The sequence below is a fragment of the Tamandua tetradactyla genome, chromosome 4, assembly GCF_023851605.1.
Source record: "Tamandua tetradactyla isolate mTamTet1 chromosome 4, mTamTet1.pri, whole genome shotgun sequence".
Classification (NCBI taxonomy): domain Eukaryota; kingdom Metazoa; phylum Chordata; class Mammalia; order Pilosa; family Myrmecophagidae; genus Tamandua; species Tamandua tetradactyla.
This window is the reverse complement of record NC_135330.1, coordinates 112500813-112519851: the sequence shown is the minus strand read 5'-3', so window position 1 is coordinate 112519851 and position 19039 is coordinate 112500813. Positions and strand designations below refer to the sequence as shown.

The window sequence follows — 19039 nt, the reverse complement described above, 5'->3', positions numbered from 1 at the left end:
GGAGATCTCCCTACAGAAGAGGGGGTCAGAGTAATTGAATGTGAGAAGGACATGACCTGCTCTTGCTGGTAATTCGTTACAGCAGCAAGCAGGGAACTAATACACTCACCATGTCAGAATGTTGGATGGACCCATTAGTGATCCATCACAAGATACATCTAGGATTTGGCACAAATGGGGCTAGAAGGCACAAGGAGCTGCAGGGTCAGACACACGTGTCATCCATTACTATTGCACTGGTGCCTCCCCCCTCAACAGTCATAAATGGAGGGTCTGTCTAACCTGTGCGTAGAGGATTGTGGCAGTCAGGAGAATGCCTCTCAGCTGTCCAACTGCATGATAACTGATGAATGGTCCCAGCTGCTGCACCCTAAACTCTGTGCTTGTATGAGCACAAAGACTACATTTCCTACTGGCTGCTCCCACCTAATGACTGAGAGAAGTAGGAATACCTTCTAAAATAGTCTCGTTCCTGGAAGATGGGGAATCTCTCTGATGGACAACTTTAGCTCAAGGACTCTGTGGCGTTTGCCAAAAGTTTCCTAGAACTGCAGTATAATCTAAGACTTTCCTTACCCAGTCTTGCTTTCTTCTTTCTCACCTCCACAGGGATTAAAACTGCATTGTAGTCTTCCAGCTCTCCCCAACTATTCTGGCTCCCTTTCCAATCTTCCCTCACAGGCATTTTCCTCTATGCATCTCTTGCATTCTTATTTAAAATTTGCAACAAGGCAGTATGGTAGAAAAATTATTACAATGAAAATGATAAGCAACAAAAATTGAATACACCATACTAAATAAAGAAAAAACAAAGAACTAAAGGAGAGGAAAGTAACAAAGTTAGTCAATAGAAGGAGGAAGAAAAAGATTGTTATGAAAATGGTCTTCCTTTCTCAAGGAGAAAAAATACATTAAAAATTGGTTAGGAGGGCCAGCCACTGTGGCTTAGCAGGCAGAGTTCTCGCCTGCCATGCCAGAGACCCAGGTTCGATTCCTGGTGCCTGCCCATGCCAAAAAAAAAAAAAAATTAGTTAGGAATGCCATCCTGACCAAAAGGGGGGAAAGAAGTATATCAAATCAGGTATCAGTGTCTGAGAGAGTTCAAAAGGAGTCGATAGGCTACTCTGTAGGTCACTCTTATGCAAGCTTCAGTTAGACATTGCTACCTACCATAACTTGCCAATCCCCAATCCCAAAGAACACCTAGGGAAATATATAAGATTCTACAAAGGTTCCATGCCCTAGGGTAACTTTCCAGAAACCTACAACCTCCAGATGGGTCCCTGGACCAGATAGGTCCTGGAACCTAGAGGGGCCAGCCTCTCCAGAACATCAGCCAGTCCCATCTCCTTACTCCATATTATAGACAGCCCCTTCCAACATGAAAAAAATTAGAATGGCCATAGCCCAAATACCCCTAAGAGTGGAAGAAAGAGTGAAGATGATAGTGGAGTAATTCAGAGAAGGTAGGATTTAACAAATGAGTATTGCTGAATCATTATATTGATATTTCTTTTAGTCTCCAGTATCTTAGAGCAGCTAGAAATAAAAACCTAAAATTGTGAAATTGTAACCCACACTGAACTCTGAAATTTGTTCTACAACTAATCGCTGCGATGTAGTTTGAAACTTATTGCTTTTCTGTATGTATGTTTTTTTCACAAAAGTCAATTGTGATGATAAAAAATATTTATTCCTTCTAGCCTCCAGTGTTCTGTAGCAGCTAGAAGGAAAAACCTCAGATGATGGTATGGTAGCCTGTGCAAACTCTGGGATCTGTCCTGTAACTACTTGTTGAAGAGTGCTTTGAAAACTATTGCTTTTTAATTTTTTTTTGCTTTGGGTGTACTTTATATTATACAACTAAAAAAAGTTTAAAAAATTAAGAAATGTTGAGAGTAAATTTATAAGGGTAAAATTGACCACAAAAAATTGTATGTATCCAAATTCATATTATGGTGAACCAGACTCTTCATATTTTGCTTTTGACCAAAGTGCCAACACAGCTGGATTAGATAACTGTGTGAGGATCAGCCTTATACAGTTTCACAACACTGTGCCCCCTTACTTAGTCAAAGAGAGGCTATTAAAAGGGATTAGAGTTCAGAGTGTGGAGAGGGAGAGTGGATTTGTAAAGACAATGTATGGGAACAAGCTATCGCAGTTCTGTGGGTCCTCGCCTCCCAAAGGAGGTTGTATTTTGGGTGCTCTTCCCTTATCTCAGCCTAATGAGGATGACTTCCAAGGGACAATGAGAGTGTGTAAAACACTGCTCCTCAAATTTAGCGGCCCAAGGACTGGTCTCTGGCTTGCTCTTAAGAAAGTTAAACCTGCATATGGCCCATCTCTGGTTGGCTAGATAGCAAATAAAACAAAAGAAGAAACATTTCATATCGTAGTTATGATTCTGATGCCCTCTCAGAGGGCCACCTAGGGAGGTGAAGCATCTCAGCAGCAAGAAGCTGGAGGTGAATGCTGGATACCTCGGAGTTAAGGATGGAGTCACTAGTGAAGTCCCACAGTGAGAAGCATTCTTCCTGGTCAGGGGATGGCAGGAGAGAGGACCCTAGCAAGGAAATCTCAAGAAACCCTCAGGGAACCAAGGAAAGGGGTGTCTATTTGGCACAAAATAAATTTTTTTGGGTAGCGCATTATCTAATTTAACTTGTATAATCAGTTTACCTGAACACCATGATTAAATGGAACCTTGACTAGGGAGTGAGTTCTTGGTGGTTTATACAGGTTAGTGTGATGCCCTGATACATCCCAGAGTAATTTAGGCAGAGAATAAAAAAGTATTTACAAAGTCCCCTTAGGGGGAGAAAGGAGGAAATATTAAACCGCCCCATCTGGGGAATTCCTGAAATTCTCACAAGCACTCAGGACAACCAATTCAATAGGCTGAGCCCTCAATCTTGGGGTTCGCCCCTACAAAACTTATTCCTGAAAAGGGGAAGCTAAGCCTACTTACAATTATGCCTGAGTCACCCCCAGAGAGCCTCTTTTGTTGCTCAGATGGGGCCTTTCTCTCTAAGCCAACTTGGCTGGTGAACTCACTGCCCTCCCTCCCTACATGGAACGTGACTCCCAGGGGTGTAAATCTTCCTGGCAACAAGGTACATGACTTTAGGGGATGAGCTGGGACCTGGCTTCATGGGACTGAGAGAGCCTCTTGACCAAATGGGGAAGAAAGAAATAGGAGTCAAAAGAAAGTATCAGTGGCCGAGAGACTTCAAACAGAGTTAAGAGGTTATCCTGGAGGTTATTTTTATGCATTGTATGGTTATCCCTTTTTAGTTTATGGTGTATTAGAGTGGCTAGAGGGAAGTACCTGAAACTGTTGAACTGTATTCTAGTAGCCTTGATTCTTGAAGATGATTTTATAACTATAAAGCTTTTAAGGTGTGACTGTGTGATTGTGAAAACCTTGTGTCTGGTGCCCTTTTTATCCAGGGCATGGACAGATGAGTAAAAAAAATAAGGAAAATAAATAAATAAATAATAAGGGGTGGTAAGGCATAAAAAAAATGGGTAGATTGCAATACTAGTGGTCAATGAGAAGAAGGAGTAAGGAGCATGGGATGTATGGATTTTTTTGTTTTGTCTTCTTATTTCTTTCTCTGGAGTGATACAAATGTTCTAAAAATTATCATGATGATGAATACACAACTATATGATGAAATTGTGAGCCATTGATTGTATATTTTGGGTGGACTGTATGGTGCATGAAGCTATCCCAATAAAAATATTTTTTTAAAAAAAGATTAAATGAAGCCCACTCATTAAAAAGAAATTAAAAAGAAGAAGAAACCATCAGGAGTTAAAACCCAAAGAAGGATTAGTGAGATAGTCAGGTAGGTAGGTTGGAGAGGGTGGGGGTAGTCTTTTTCTTTAAAGCTGGAGACATCTAAATAATGCCCTGGTTAGACCAGATATTCTAATTTCTGAATTAAGACCATTTTCAGTTTAATGTGACCCAAGGACTGTCGATTACTTAAGAGAAAGCTGAAAAGCCATAGTTTTGCTTAACTTTCTATGCAAAGCCAGGAAAATATGGCCCCACTACCTAAAATGTATCAGGGTGATGGAAGATGGAAAGTAAAGAAGTGTTTTGACCCTGCCTCTGACATAAAACGTTATTGTATATGAGAAACAATCATTTGAGATGGACTTGCGGGAAGATGGCAGAATAGGATAGGTCAAGTTCACCCCTACTCCAAAGAACAGCTAGAGAAGGAACAGGAAAAAAATGGGGAAAGTGATTCCAGGATAGATTTGAAACCTCCGGGTTGTTCCAATGCCAGAGAAGCTCTGAAACTCAGAGATGCTCAAATCTCCAAGATTCATTTGCTTCATTCCTTTGCTCCTTGGTGGCAGTGCCCCTCTTTAGCCTTGAAGCAGTTAGAAAGCCATCACCCAGATGTCCCTTAAGTTTGAGGAATAATTATCAAATGAAAGGGAAGAATTGTAACTGAGAAATCAGGATTTAAGGGATGATTTTGATTATTCCATCATTATATAAATATTCCTTTTTGCTTTCTGACATATTGGAATAGACAGAGGGAAATACCTACAATATCTGAATTGTAATCCAGCTCCCTTGATCTCTGATAATGATAGTATAGCCCTTATCTTCTGCCTCTGTGATTGTAAAAAACCTGTGATTGACTTTCATTTGTACCCAGTTATCCAGTTTTTCGACTTTAGAGTCTTGAAATCACTAAAGACAGCCCCTAATGTTTATTAATGAAGGGTCTTGGATCAGCCCAGAATTAACCCACCCCAAATCTAAAGTTATCTTGATGACCAAGACTGGACCAAGGTGAGCCCACCTGACATGCACAGTAGGTTAGACTTTAACCTGCAAGTCACCATATTCTTTCATACATTCTGTGACCAAGCATATAAACAATCTGTGCATGCTCAATAATTAGATCACCTCTAATTTCATCATCTGGGGCCCCTTATCTGGGCCCCCTTATCCTTCTCTCATGTGTACTCTATCTACTTTCTACTTGCTTACTCAGTCTGTGCTGTGCCCTTGAATTCTTTCCACGGTCTGGCCGAGAACCTGGGAACTCAATGCCGGTAACACGACAAAGTAACAAATTTGGGTTCAAAAACCAGGCTCTGGCTCCTGAGCGTTTAGTAACTATTCAACTCTTTCCCTGTTCCTTCCTCTCTTAGAATGTGATGGAGTTGGTCAAGGTCTGTCCTGACTATGGTTTACAGGGGAAGGGTCACACTTGTCCTGGTTCTGAAAGATTATTTCTGAACTTAAAAAGCTGGAGACGCCTCTGAACAATGGAATGGAACCAAAGGCTGCAGTCGTGTTTCATGTATTGCAATGTTTTCAGGCCTCTGCTGGCCTGCTCTTTCTTAAGATAAGAAAATAAAACATCAGTAGGAGCTTTGTGAAAGAGAATAAGCTGGTTTCCAGGTGGCTAGATAGTATATGAAGTCAACAAAAGCCACACTTTCTGTGAACTGTTAATAATTCAGAAGTGCTCTATTCTCTACCCTCCCCCATTCTCCAATTCCTTTCCTTCTTTTCTTCCTGCTTTTTCTCACCTCCTCTTTCCAAATCACCTCACTGACAGGCTGCACTTAGTAATCATTGCACAATACAGTTAATGACGGTGTTTACAAGATTCTGGCTGATATTTTATTTTTATCCTTTATGATGTTTGGCTTCTAAAAGCAAGTGAATATGGAGACATAAGTTTTTTGGGCTGCCTTTCTCTTCAACATATGGTAGTTATGCTTGAAAACTTTTTTGTTGTTGTTCCAGGGCATTCCACTGATTAAGTTTATCAAAATGCACCTATAAATCAGCCACTAAGAGATTGTCTGAATACAAACCGTTATTAGGGAAATGATCACGACAAGAAAACAATAACAAAGAACAGCTTTAGGGAAGAGCCAGAATGCCAGCTCTTTTCAGAAGGGTTTAAATTCTTGCCCTTAGAAGTAATTCATCAAAGCCTGTCACCCTGAATGAAATAAGATTTCCCTCTTAGCTTCAGTAATAGGCTGTTCCAGGAAAAGCAGCATTCAGAAAATTTGATAAAAAAACAATTCTTTTTGCTCAAAGAAAGAAGAGTTTGTAATGTCATTTTTAGTGAAAGGATGGGAACGAAGAATCAGACATGCATCTCCCCATAAAGTTCCAGCTCCCAACCCCCAAAACACAGGGAAACTAACAATACACGTAACATATTAAATATTTTTTGAAATGGTACTATTTAGTTAAAATATAATCATATTATCATACTTTTCTTGAAACATAGATTTCAGAGTGTATGCTGGAGCAAAACATACGAATTAAACCTATGCATTTGGAAATTCTTATCACACATTTAAAAAATATTTCCTCTGTTCAAAACCTAGAATTTGTGACACTAAATTTTCCTTCCCCTTTATTTACATTGTCTTTAATTCCACTAAATAGCTATATGCTAACTTATTTTGAAGAGACATGGTGAAGCTTTTGGTATAGTTTGCTACTGATTATCTGGTCATGGGGTTTCGTTCGTGACATGACCAAAACAGCAGTCTGGAGTTATCCTGGGGATGCTGTGCAGCACACAGCTCTCAGGATGCTTGTGCTGGGCTGGCAAGGGGGCTGCATTTAGCCTGGGCCCTGAGCGAGGACCCCAAGACTGGCCTTCTGGCCCCACCTTCTCTTCCAGGCTGCATTTCAAACCAACTGTCTTCTTCTTAACTAAGTGTGACTAAATCTCTTCCTAATTTCTAGATTTTTTAGAGACAATGAAAAGAGTTGAAAGTGGATTTGACTCCAAGATCTAAACTTGCTGTTTGATCTTGGGCAAATGGCTTATCTTTCCTAAGGCTCAGTTTCCACCTCTGGACAAATGAACTAAGGATTTCTAGAGCCTAGAATTGTAAGCATTTAATGAGATAACATTTCTAAATACATAGCCCAGTGCATGAGACAAAAGAGGTGCTAAATAAAATTCATGTCCTCCCTTCCCCCTTGCTGTCAGTGATATTGCCACTGCCCGTATCATCCAAGATGGACATATTAACATCAGCTTTACTTCTTCCCTTTCTTAGCCTTAATTAAGACCAGTCACCAAGTTATAGGATTCTAGAGCTGGCAAGGGCCTTGGAAATCATGGTTATCTGATTTATTAGTAAAATACATGCAGAAGTCAAATTATTCTAGCACCTTTGACTCCATGCTTACTCAATAACAACCATTACTTGGTCTTGAAATTTGTTGCTTGACATTTGACAATCATATTGAACACAAAGGAATCAATTAACTACAGTCAGTTCAGTGATGACATGCAAACACAGCATCGCACTCCTGGATCAAACTTTATTTTCTAAGCTTTTGTCCTCTGGTTATTTATGAATTAGAAAAGGTGTATTATTATTTTTTAATATGGCTTTCCCCTTTTTTGGTATTTTTATCCATTTGGGGTCCTGCTCTCTTTGTCATAACAGGGAGAAAGGGATCAGCCTCAGAGTAACTGGAGAAGAAAGGTATAACTGAAGAAAACAAAGGGATAAATTAAGATAATTCCAAATGAAATAATATTAATTTAAAAACAGCCTAAAAACTAGACTAGTTACTAAATTATAATATTCCAGACAGCCGGGAACTATTCACTTAACCTACTATATAAGCTAGAGAACACATTCATTTGTGTTATCTAAGTGGTTTATCATAGAAAACCCTAATGGAAACACTCGAGTAAACAACAAAGACTGAGACAGTCCACAAATGCATTCTTTGATCACAAGTATGCTTTCTTTCCTATCTGACACTGAATACCAAGTACAATCCAAACCTCCTATTTAATACCTTTACCTTCTTCACCTCCTATGTCCCAAGTACAAGAGGAAAATAAATGATTCATATTTAATATATGAAGACAAGAAGAATCTAAATAATTAACTTTTGCAAAAGAATCTATTTCTTAAATTTCCATAGCCCCTAAATCTCCATTTCTAGACTTTCTCCTGGCAATAAAACGAGAGCCAAAAATACAAAAGACAGCCCTTAGATTTAAGGAGGTCCTCATTATACTGAAATCTATCCATTTGTCAGGGCAACATGGAAAGTCTCTTAGAGAGTCAGCCTTCAACCTTCACTGCTTTGCTCCCCAACCTGGTGCACTGACTTGATTCACCACAAGACAAACACATGGGAAAAGAGCCCACCGTAGTCTAGGTTTCTACTGCTTACCTCTGAAACGCGAAGGCATGCTTCTCATGGAAGAGAACAATGGCTAGAAGGACTCCGAGGGTATAAAGCTTCATCTCAACACTGATTTGGTTGAAAGTAAAATTTTATGAAGAGTTGTGCCCAGATAGTTGATTGCATAACAGCCTTCTTTACATATTGGTTAAAATGTAATGGCGTGTTCTGGTTTCTGTGGATCAATCAATGTAGTTTCCCTTTCAACACCCAGAAGAGAAACACACATTTGTTTAGTTAGGTGGTTACTTACAACTGAATCCTCAAAAATAAAATATGATTAAAGTTATTTTTCTCAGTTTAGAATATTTATAAAATATTCAACTTCTCAAGGATGATGAGGCCAAGACCAAAAGGAGAGTGATATAGCAGGAACTTGTGTTGCTTGTTGAAAAGCCTTAGTCACGTATCACTGACTGATGGATCATAGCCCATGCAGAGGAAAGTCTCCAGGCAAGTACTAAAAAGGCCCTTCCCTGCCTCTGTCTTGTTCAACATTTTCAACTTACAGGAAGACACAGTAGGTGAGTTTCTCAAAATTGTAGATAATATGAAAGATAAGAGGAAGCGCTTTAATAGAGGATTACAGAATCACATTCAAATAGATTTTGACTTTGCCTATGGGATGATAGAGCCACTGATAAGCGAAGGAATAATACGTGGTGGGGAGCTCTTTTGAGCAATATGGATATCATGTAGGTCACCGTGAATTATTAGGGAAAGTCAGCATAGTAGCCATTAACTATACATAGCCCAGCAGCCTTCTTCCTGGAGATAGCATGGTATAACATCGTGTCTGGGACACAGCCCCATCGACCCTCTGTGAGCAATGTAGCCATGACACCTTTCCCTACATCCCATTGGCAAATGTATTTGAATGTTCCTAGGGAAACCATCTCCCCCACAGTGGATTTCTGAGAAGGAGGAGGTTGAGATTTCAGTCCTTTTTCTCTGAGATTCAAAAATATTGAAACATATATAATGAACTGATGTGACCTCCACTGAAGTTACCATTTGTCTATAAACAAAAGAGAGAATAAGAAAATACACATGTATCTGGTCATTTGTGGAAAGAGAAGCACAGGAAAGATAAACCAGAAATTGATGAGACTGGTTACTTATAGAGGGTAGGTGAGAGGAATGGACAGTGGTGATGGTAACACAATGTTGTAAATGTAATTAACAGCACTGACGTGCGTATGTGTGTGCGTGTTTGTGTATCTGAATGTGGTTAAAAGACAGAGTGTTACGTTGTACATATAGTAATAGAACAGATTTAAAAAATCCATGAAACTGCACAGCACAAAGTTAAATCTTTGGCTATAGTTGATAGTACAGTTATAAAAATGTGATTTCATCAATTGTGACAAATGTACCACACCATCGCAAGGTGTTAATAATAGGGTGGTATACAGGAATACTGAATTTTATGCATGTTTTGTTCTGCGAACTCACAGCTTCTCCAATAAAAACAAATAATTTTTAAAAGCAGGGTAGAAGAGATGCGGGGAGCCACATCTCTTTGAGTGCACCTTTTTGAATAATTCTGAATTTTAGAACCATGTTTACTTTTCACATACTCAAAACAGACAAGTGAAATGAATACAATGAATACAAACAAAAACAAATGAGCTTAACTGTACTGCAAATGAACAGCGTAACCAAACTGAAGAAGAGAGGGAAAAAACTAACCCAAGTGACTTTTACCTTTGTAAGAAACATAGTAACTTAGAAACAGTCAATAGTTAATAAAAAATTACTGACAAGTTATGGTGGTTTGGAGTTATTTACCCCAGAAAAACATGTTCTTAATCTTAATCTATGGGTGTAAACCTTTGTAAATAGAAACTTTTGATGAAGTTACTTCATTTAAGACTTGGCCCAACTGAGTCAGGTTGGGTCTTAATCATTTACAGGAGGCCTTATAAAGAAGGCCACAGGGCGGGCCACGGTGGCTCAGCAGGTAAGAGTGCTTGCCTGCCATGCCCGAGGACTCGGGTTCGATTCCCAGTGCCTGCCCATGTAAAAAAAAAAAAAAAAAAAAGCCACAGAGAGAGAAACCTTGAGGAGTAACCAGAAGCCAGAAGTCAACAGAACCCAGAGAAGAAAGGAAAAGATGCCACCATGTGCATTGCTATGTGATGGAAATGACACAGAACCTCAAAGACTGGCGGGCAGTCAGAGGGTACCAACCCTGTGTGCAAGCAAGCCTTCTAGCCTCTGAAACTTTGAGCCAATAAATTCCTGGCATGAAGCCAACCCATTGTATGGTATTTATTTTAGCAGCTGGGAAACTACAACACAACTTTTATCAAATGTGCTCACAAGTTTTTTCTTGTGTCCTAGGTTTCCTCCCTAAGTTTAGATTTCTTCTTGCAAAAGCAATAATTTTTTTTTGCCCTGATCTCCTTTTATTATTATTTTTTAATTTTAAGCTCTTTATTTTTTAAATACTTTTTCAAATACTTTCAAACATACCTGGACAAAAATAAGACAAAGTTCATACAGAAAACTCCAACATACTCCTATTCTCCTAGGTACCCAGATCCACCAATTTTAAAATTTTGCCACATTGGTGTTATCATTCTATCTATTCATCAGCTTATCAATCCATCTATATCTCCATTTATCTATCAGTCTGTCTGCCTGATTGTCTCTCAATCTATTTCTGAACACTTGAATATAGTTTGCATATATCGTGCTCCTTAATACTTACTACTGCCATGTACCTTTCCCAAGAACAAGAATATTCACTATGTATCCATCTGAATTACAGTTATCAAGTTCAAGAAATTTAGAATTAATATAAAACATTGTAAGAGAAGAAAGAAAAATATATACACAATATATAATATGCAATCTATATTCCAATTTTTTCACATGCTCTATACACGCCCTTTTGAACCTTCTCTCCTCCATTTTTAGATCCCATCCAGGGCCACATGTTGCCTTTAATTGTCACTGTTTCTTTGGTTGCTGTTTCTTTTCTTTTTTTTTAGTTGAGGGACTGTATTTACAACATAAACTTCCCATCTCAACCACTCCCAAGCACACCATTCAGTGGGGTCAATCATTATGTTGGTGTACCCTTACCACCTTCCTTTACTAAAATTTACCCATCTCTCTGAGCAGAAGCCCTGCACTCATTTTACATTAACTCCCAATTCACCCTACCCCCCAACTTTGGTGACTTGTACTCTAATTTCTGTCTCTATGAGCTTTCATATTCTCTGATATTTTCTTTGTAGTAACCATTGGGCTTAAATTTAACATTCTAAATCTGTAAAAATCTCATTTGTTTTATCAACAACTTCATTAGTATACACAAATTATGCTCCTATACCTTTCCCTCCCCACACCTTTAAATAACTTTTGTCACAAATTACATGTTTATACATAAACCACTGATATCTTATTACATGTTATCCATTTGGCTTTTAGGTACTGTAGGAAGTAAAAAGTGGAAGTACAAACTCAAAATAAAGCAGTGCTGGTACTTATATTTACTCCTGTCATTATCCTTACTAGAGATAATAATTTCTTCATATAGTTTCATACAGTTCTGATCTTTTATCTATTGTCTACTGTCTTTTCCTCTCCTTTCAAACTACTTTAGCATTTCTTGTCTATTGGTGACAAATTTCCTCAGTTTTCATTTATCTGATAATGTCTTAATCATCTCTCAATTTTGAAAGACAGTTTTACTGGATATAGAATTCTTGCTTGACAATTTTTTGCTCTCAGCAATTTAAATATGTCCTCCCATTGCCTACTTGTCTCTATAGTTTCTGATGAGAAATTGGTGCTCAGTCTTATTGAGGCTCCCTTGTATGTGACATGTTTCTCTCATTATCTTTGGCACTGGACAGTTTGATTATAATATGCTGCAGTGTGGATTTATTTGGGTTAATGATTTTTGGAGTTTGTCGAGCATCTTGGATCTGTATATTCATGTCTTTCATTAAATTAGGGAAGTTTTCAGCCATTATCTCTTTAAACCTTCTCTTCGCCCCCTTTTCTCTTTCTTGCTTTTTTTTGGGGACTTTCACAATGTGTATATTGGTATGCATGAGGTATCTAATGAGTTCCTTAGGCTCTGTTCACTTTTTTTCATTCTTCTTTCTGCTCTTGAGACTGGATGATCTTAATTGTCTTATCTCCAAGTTCACTGATTCTTTCTTCTTCCAGCTCCAATCTGCTATTAAATTTTTAATTTCTGTAACTGTGGTCTTCAGACTGTGATCTTCAAATTGTTAATTTTCTTCTCTCTATTAATATTCTCTTTGTGTTCATTTATGTTTTCTCTGATTTCCTTTAGTTTTTGACCATGTTTTCCTTTGGCTCTTTGAGCACACTTAGGACCATTTTTTAAAAGTCTTTGGCTGGTATGTCCCAGGTCAGAGCCTCCTCCTCATTGATGCTTTCTAATGCTTTAATCTTCTCTTTTGCCATAGCCATCATTCCCTATTTCTTTTTATGTCTTGTACTCTTTTGTTGAAACTTGTGCATTTTGATATTTTAGTGTGTTATCACTGGAATTTAGACTCTGAGGCATCTGTTCATTAAGCTTGTATACAGCTAGTTTTTCTATAACAGAGTTTTTCTTGAATGTGAAGAGCTAACCAAAAGAAGAAATAGACGGAGAAGAAGAAAAAAAAATGAGGAAGATGCAGAGGAGAAGGAGGAGGAGGAAAGAAAGTACGTTTTCCAGTCTTTGCTGATTGACCTGGGCATATGCATGTGGCCCTGGGAATCCTCTGTTTGCATGGATAAGAATGTCCTCTCTTCCCTAGAAAACAATTTCCTCAGGGTTCAGGCAGTGTGCTGTATATCCTACAGCCAGAAATACCTTGCTGCAGGCAGCCACTTGATGATTGGAATCCCACCGGAGTTTCTGGTTCTAGGATGGCAAATCCCTCAGGCCATCACCAGACAGATTGGGCCAGATATGCAGGCTCCCAGTATGTGCACAAAGGTTATGCTGTTCCCTCTGGAACTGGAACGGGAGTACGGGTGGGCTCTGTGCCAAGCCAGGGATGAGTGGGAGAGGGGCCAGCCAGGGTGCCACAAGATCCTACCACTTTTAAGTAGCCTTTCTTTTGATTCACTGCTCACCTTGCTACTTTGCCTTTCACTGTTTACTGGAGCTCAATATGTTTGTGCAAATTCTTGATGGTCGTTCAAGGCTGCTGTGGTGGGACAGAACCCTGAAGTATCTCACTCCACTAACTTGATGCTGTGTGGGTCCTCAACTTGAAGCAATCTTTTAAAAGTTCCTCTAGTGAAGATCTTTTGGTGGCAATTTCTATTATCTCTTTAGATCTAACAATATAACTTCATTCATGCCCTCCTTTTCAAATATTGCTTTAACTGAATGCAGTATTTTCATTTGACAGGTCCGCCATTGTCTTTTGGCATCTATTGTCAGGTAGGAAAGTATTGATGGGTTAGTTGTTGGTCCCTTGCAGGTTAGTTGTCTTTTTTGTTTGATGACTTTTGATTATCTTTATTTTTGATGCTTGTGCTGGTTTGAAACTGTTATGCATCCCAGAAAAGCCATGTTCTTTTAATCCTGATCCAGTATTGTATGGTGGGAACCTCTTGAACAGGTTGTTTCCATGGAGATGTGACACACCCAATTGTGGGTGTGACCTTTTTATTTTTATTAGATTACTTACATGGAGATGTGGCCCATTAAATTGTGGGTGGAACCATCTGATTAGATGGAGAAATGACTCTTCCCATTCGAAGTGGGTCTTAATTAATTTCATGGAGTCTTTCAGAGAGCTCATCAAAATATAAAGAGTTTGGAACTGACCCAGACACGGACATTTGGAGATTAAGACAGATAAAGCCTGGGTGCTAAGCAAGGTCTAATAGAAATAGCCAGCACCTGAAGAGAAGTAATCTCCAGCCCTGGGGTATGCTAAGTTAAGAGATAAAACCCTGAGTTTTGCCTCAGAGAAGCCACTAGAATCAGAAGTTGGAAGCAATGAACTGGGAACAAGTACCAGCAGACACCAGCCATGTGCCTCCCCATGCAATAGACATTGGCCTTTCTTCAGAACCAAGGCATCTTTCTCTGGATGCCTTAGTTTGGGCATTTTTGAGGCCTTAGAATTGTAAACTTATAACTTAATAAATCCCCTTTATAAAAGCTGATCCATTTCTGGTATATTGCATTCCAGCAGCTTTAGCAAACTGAAACAAAGGCATTGAATTGGCTGCCTCTTCAAGAAGTGGGAGTATTTTTAAAAATTAAGGTTTGTACATGAAATGTGTAGATCCTAATTGTACCTTCTGATCAGTTTTGAAAAATAACTTTACTTGCACAACCCACGCACCCTATCAAGGTACAGAAATTTCCATCATATCCCTGCCAAATTCCCTCTACCACAGTAGTCACTCTTCTGATATTTATCACCATAGATTTGTTTTGCCTATTTTAGAACTCCATGGAATTATACAGTATATACACTCTGTGTCAGGTTTCTTTTACTCAAGATAACTTTTTAAAATACTCTTTTGTGCTGCTGTGTATATCAATAATTCCTTCCTTTTTATTGTTGAGTAGTATACCACTTTTTGAGTATAACATCTGACAATTTTCAGTTTTTGTCTATTATGAATAACACTGCCTGATCATACGTGTACAAGACTTTTGGTGGATATGTAATTTTGCTTGCTCTATCTTTTTCCTTGTGTGATGGGTAGATTCCGGTATCAACTTGGCCAAGTGATGATGCCCAGTTGTCTGGTCAGGAAAGCACTGGTCTGACCATTGCTGCAAGGTCAGTTCATGGCTGGTTGATAAACTGGAAGGCTGGTGTATTAAATCATCAGTCAGTTGATTGCATTTGTGGCCGATTTCATCTGTGATCAATTAAAGCACGTCTCCTATCAACAAGATGATCCAATCAATTGAAGGCTTTTACAGGTGAAGAGAGACTTTTTCACTGCTTCTTCAGCCAGTGAGCCTCTCCTGCGGAGTTCATCCAGACACTTCATTGGAATTGCCAGCTTCTAGCCTGCCCTACAGATTTTGTACTCTTCCATTCCCACAGTTGTGTGAGTACTTTTATAAATCTCATATTTACAGATAACCCCTGTTGGTTCTGTTTCTCTAGAGAACTCTGACTATTAGAGCTTGTTTTCCTGTATTTTGTTTGTTCGTTTGTTTAAATAGACTTTTTTTTAAGAGAAGCTTTCAATTTATAGAAAAATTGTGTAGAAAGTACAGAAAATCCCTACATAACAATCTCTCCAAAGTTTCTTCCTATTATAAATATTTTTTGTTACAATTGATGAACCAATATTAATACATTGCTTTTAAACTTTTAATTTCAATAACCAACATAGAGCACAAAATTTACCGTTTTTGCCACACTTTCAGTTCACTAGCATTAATTATGCTCACTATATCTGTTACCATCACTGACATCTATGACCCCTCCTTTTTCATGTCCTCAAACAGAAACTATTCACTCATTACGCTATAAAGCTAAAATTCCCCATCCACCGCCCCCTCCTGCTAACCTCCCGAAACCCCACTTCTGATAAACTATACACTACCATCTGCCTCCATGAAGTCTGATTCTTCTAGGCACTTCATATAAACAAGATGATACAATGTTTGCCTCTATGTGTCTGGCTTATTTTACCCCACATGGTCCCTCTATGTTGTAGTGTGCATCAGAACTTCATTCTTTCTTGAGGTTGAATAATATTCCATTATATGGATAGACCACATATCGTTTATTCTTTCATCCATTAATGGACACTTGGTTTGCTTCCACATTTTGGCCATTGTGGATAAAGTTGCAATAAACATTGGTGGACAAATATCTGTTCGAGTCCCTGCTTTCAATTCTTTTGGGTATATCGAGTATATACCTAGACGTTGAGATTGCTGATTCCCATGCTAATTATATTTTTAATTTTCGGAAGAACTGACGAAGTGTTTGTCACCGTGACTCCACCATTCAACAGTGCCACCAGCAATTGTAAGAGTTCCTATTACTCCAGACCCTCAACAGCATTTATTATTTTCTGTTTTTTTCAATCATAGCCATCCTAGTATATGTGTGAAGAGCTATCTCAGTGTGTGTGTTTTTTTAAGCATAATTTGTAACTTTATTGCAACTTTCCTCTTGTTTTCTAGCATCTGTGACCCAGGAAACTCCTGGCATTAGTCTATCTAAAGAACACAATATCATAGTGTATACTCTATGAATAGAGTATGTTCCAAGGGCTTCCATTTTTTTACACGGAGTAGTTCTTCCTTTCCAGGACCAGGTGAAGAGAAGTCAACCCTCTTGATAGAGGTCATCTGTAAACATGATGGTGGTTGGCTCAGGCTAGGACACTGAGATGGCTGAGCTGGTCTACAACAAATCTGTGCGAGGGAAACTTGGAAATGCTGGCTTCCTTTATGGCCTCGAAGACCTGCATCCTGTAGCCCACAGGGGGGGCGGTCGTCCTGCTGGGCAGTGCGCCAGGGCATGCTCGGCCGGTAGTGGCTCTCTGCTTCGATCTCCATGCGAAGGATCACGTTCTGCTTGGCACAGGAAGACGCGGTCTGCAGCCGCCGGTGCTTTCCGATCCGCTGGCGTCCAGGAATCCGACTGCGGTGTCAGAGCGCGGCCAGGAACATGGTGCCAGCGTTGTTCCCCAGAGCCGAGCGCTGCCAGCCATTTTCCTACGGCAGCTTCCACGTAGTTTCACCAATCGCAGCTTTCACTGTGGTTTTGATTTGCTTTTCCTTGATGGCCCAAGATGTTGAGCATCTTTTCATGTGCTTTTTGGTCATTTGCATATCTTTATTGGAGAAATGTCTATTCAAATCCTTTTGCCCATTTTTAAATTGAGTATTTGTTTTTGAGTTGTTGCAGTTCTTTTTAATATTCTGGATATTAAACCCTTATCAGATACATAGTTCACAATTATGTTTCCCCATTCTATAAATAGTCTTTAATATTAGTTCATTATTATTAAATAAAGTCATAGTTTACATTAGAATTTACTCACTGGGTTTTATAGTTCTAAGGGTTTTGACAAATGCACAATATCATGTATTCACCCTTACAAGTATCATACAGATACTGCCCTAAAAATGCCCCATGCTACACCTATCAATATATTGATAGCTCTATAACCAGACTGATCAAGAATAAAAGAAGACAGAATTACTACTATTAGGACCGAAAGAAGGACCTTCCAACATTCACTAAAATACAGTCAGGGGGCGGTGTGATGGTGGCTCAGTCACAGAATTCTCACCTGCCATCCCAGAGACCTGGGTTCGATTGGTAGTGCTCGTCCATGTAAAGCAAACAAACAAACAAACTGTCAAGGGATATTATGAATAGCTTATGCCCATAAATTTAATAACCTAGATGATGGAAAAGTTCCTGGAAAGACATGAATTCTCAAAGCTCACTCAAGGTACAATAAATAATCTGAAAGGCCCTGACCTATCAAGGTCACTGAATTCATAGTTAAAGGATTCCTCTCATATAAAATTATAAGTCAGATGACTTCACCAGTGAATTTTACCAGACATTTAAGGAAGAAATATCAATTCTACATACTCTCTTCCCCAAATTAGAAGTAGAGGGAACACTTCTCAGCTCATTTGATGAGGCTTATAGTACTGTGATACAAAAACCAAACACATCATGAGGAAGAAAACTACAAACAAATGTCTTCATATATGCAAATGCAAAAATATTTAACAAAATTTGAGCAAATTTGAACCAGCAATATACCAAAAGAATAATATATCATGACCAAGTAGGGCTTATCCCAAGAATACAAGATTGGTTCAACATTCAAAACTTAATTAATGTAATTCATCATGTCAAGATACTAAATTTAAAAATCCATATGAGAAAAAAAGTTTCAAAAGAGAATAAAAGATCCATATAAAGAAAAAAGATTTGACAAAATTCAGTGGTCATTAAGGATAAAATTTTTCAACAAACCAGGAATAGTAGGGAAGTTCCTCAATCTGGAAGATGGCATCTGTAAAAAACCTACAACTAACATGCTGATTAATGGTAAAAGACTGAATTCTTTCTCAGTAAGATTGCTAACAAAGTTAGAATACCCCACTCTTACCTATTCTATTCCACGTTGTATTGGAGATTTTTAGTGCAAAGTGGCAAGAAAAGGAAACACAAGGTATATAGACTAGAAAGAAAGCAGTAAATCTGTCTTTTATTCACAGATAATGTTATAATCTTCATAGAGCATCCCAAGGAATGTCACTAGAACTAATAAATTAGTTTAGCAAGCTTTCAAGAGAAAAGATCAGCATACAAAAATTAGTTGTATTTCTATATACTATCAATGCTCAATTGAAAATAAAAATTAAAATATCATCCAAAAGTGCGAAGGCTTCAAGGATAAAATTTTCAAGATGTGTGCAGAATAAAAACTTTGCTATGAGAAATTTACAAGACTTATGTAAACGTAGAGATATACCATTTTCATGGATTGAAAGGCTCAATTTTGTTAGGAAGCCAATTCTTCCCAAATTCTTCTATTGATTCAATACCATATCAATAAAAAATCTCAGCAGTCATTTTCACAGAAATCAACAAGCTTATTCTAAATCTTTTGGGGAGACACTCTTCCACACGCCTCTTTCACTCCTACATATCCTACTGTATGTGCCAAGAAGCAGGGTTCTAACCTGCTTTACCCAGACCACTTCTCTGAGTTGTGTCTGTTGTGAGCAACCTTGGGTGATGATCTGGTGTCTCCCTCTGGGTCAATGAGCAGGCTTGCTTTCATCTTCATTTAGAA

General features: G+C 38.6%; 1 protein-coding gene and 1 pseudogene across 1 annotated transcript in view; both read right to left on the bottom strand.

Moving 5' to 3' along the window:
* Nucleotides 1–8351, bottom strand: part of CPB2 (carboxypeptidase B2) — an 80221-nt gene extending 71870 nt beyond the window's left edge. The window contains exon 1 of the mRNA XM_077158265.1: nt 8219–8351. Within this exon, the coding sequence (XP_077014380.1) occupies nt 8219–8292 (74 nt within the window). The 5' untranslated portion in view covers nt 8293–8351. The remainder of the gene's footprint in view (nt 1–8218) is intronic.
* An 8231-nt stretch (nt 8352–16582) lies between these two features.
* LOC143680473 (large ribosomal subunit protein mL63-like) lies at nt 16583–16883 on the bottom strand (annotated as a pseudogene).
* Between the last annotated feature and the right edge of the window lie 2156 nt (nt 16884–19039).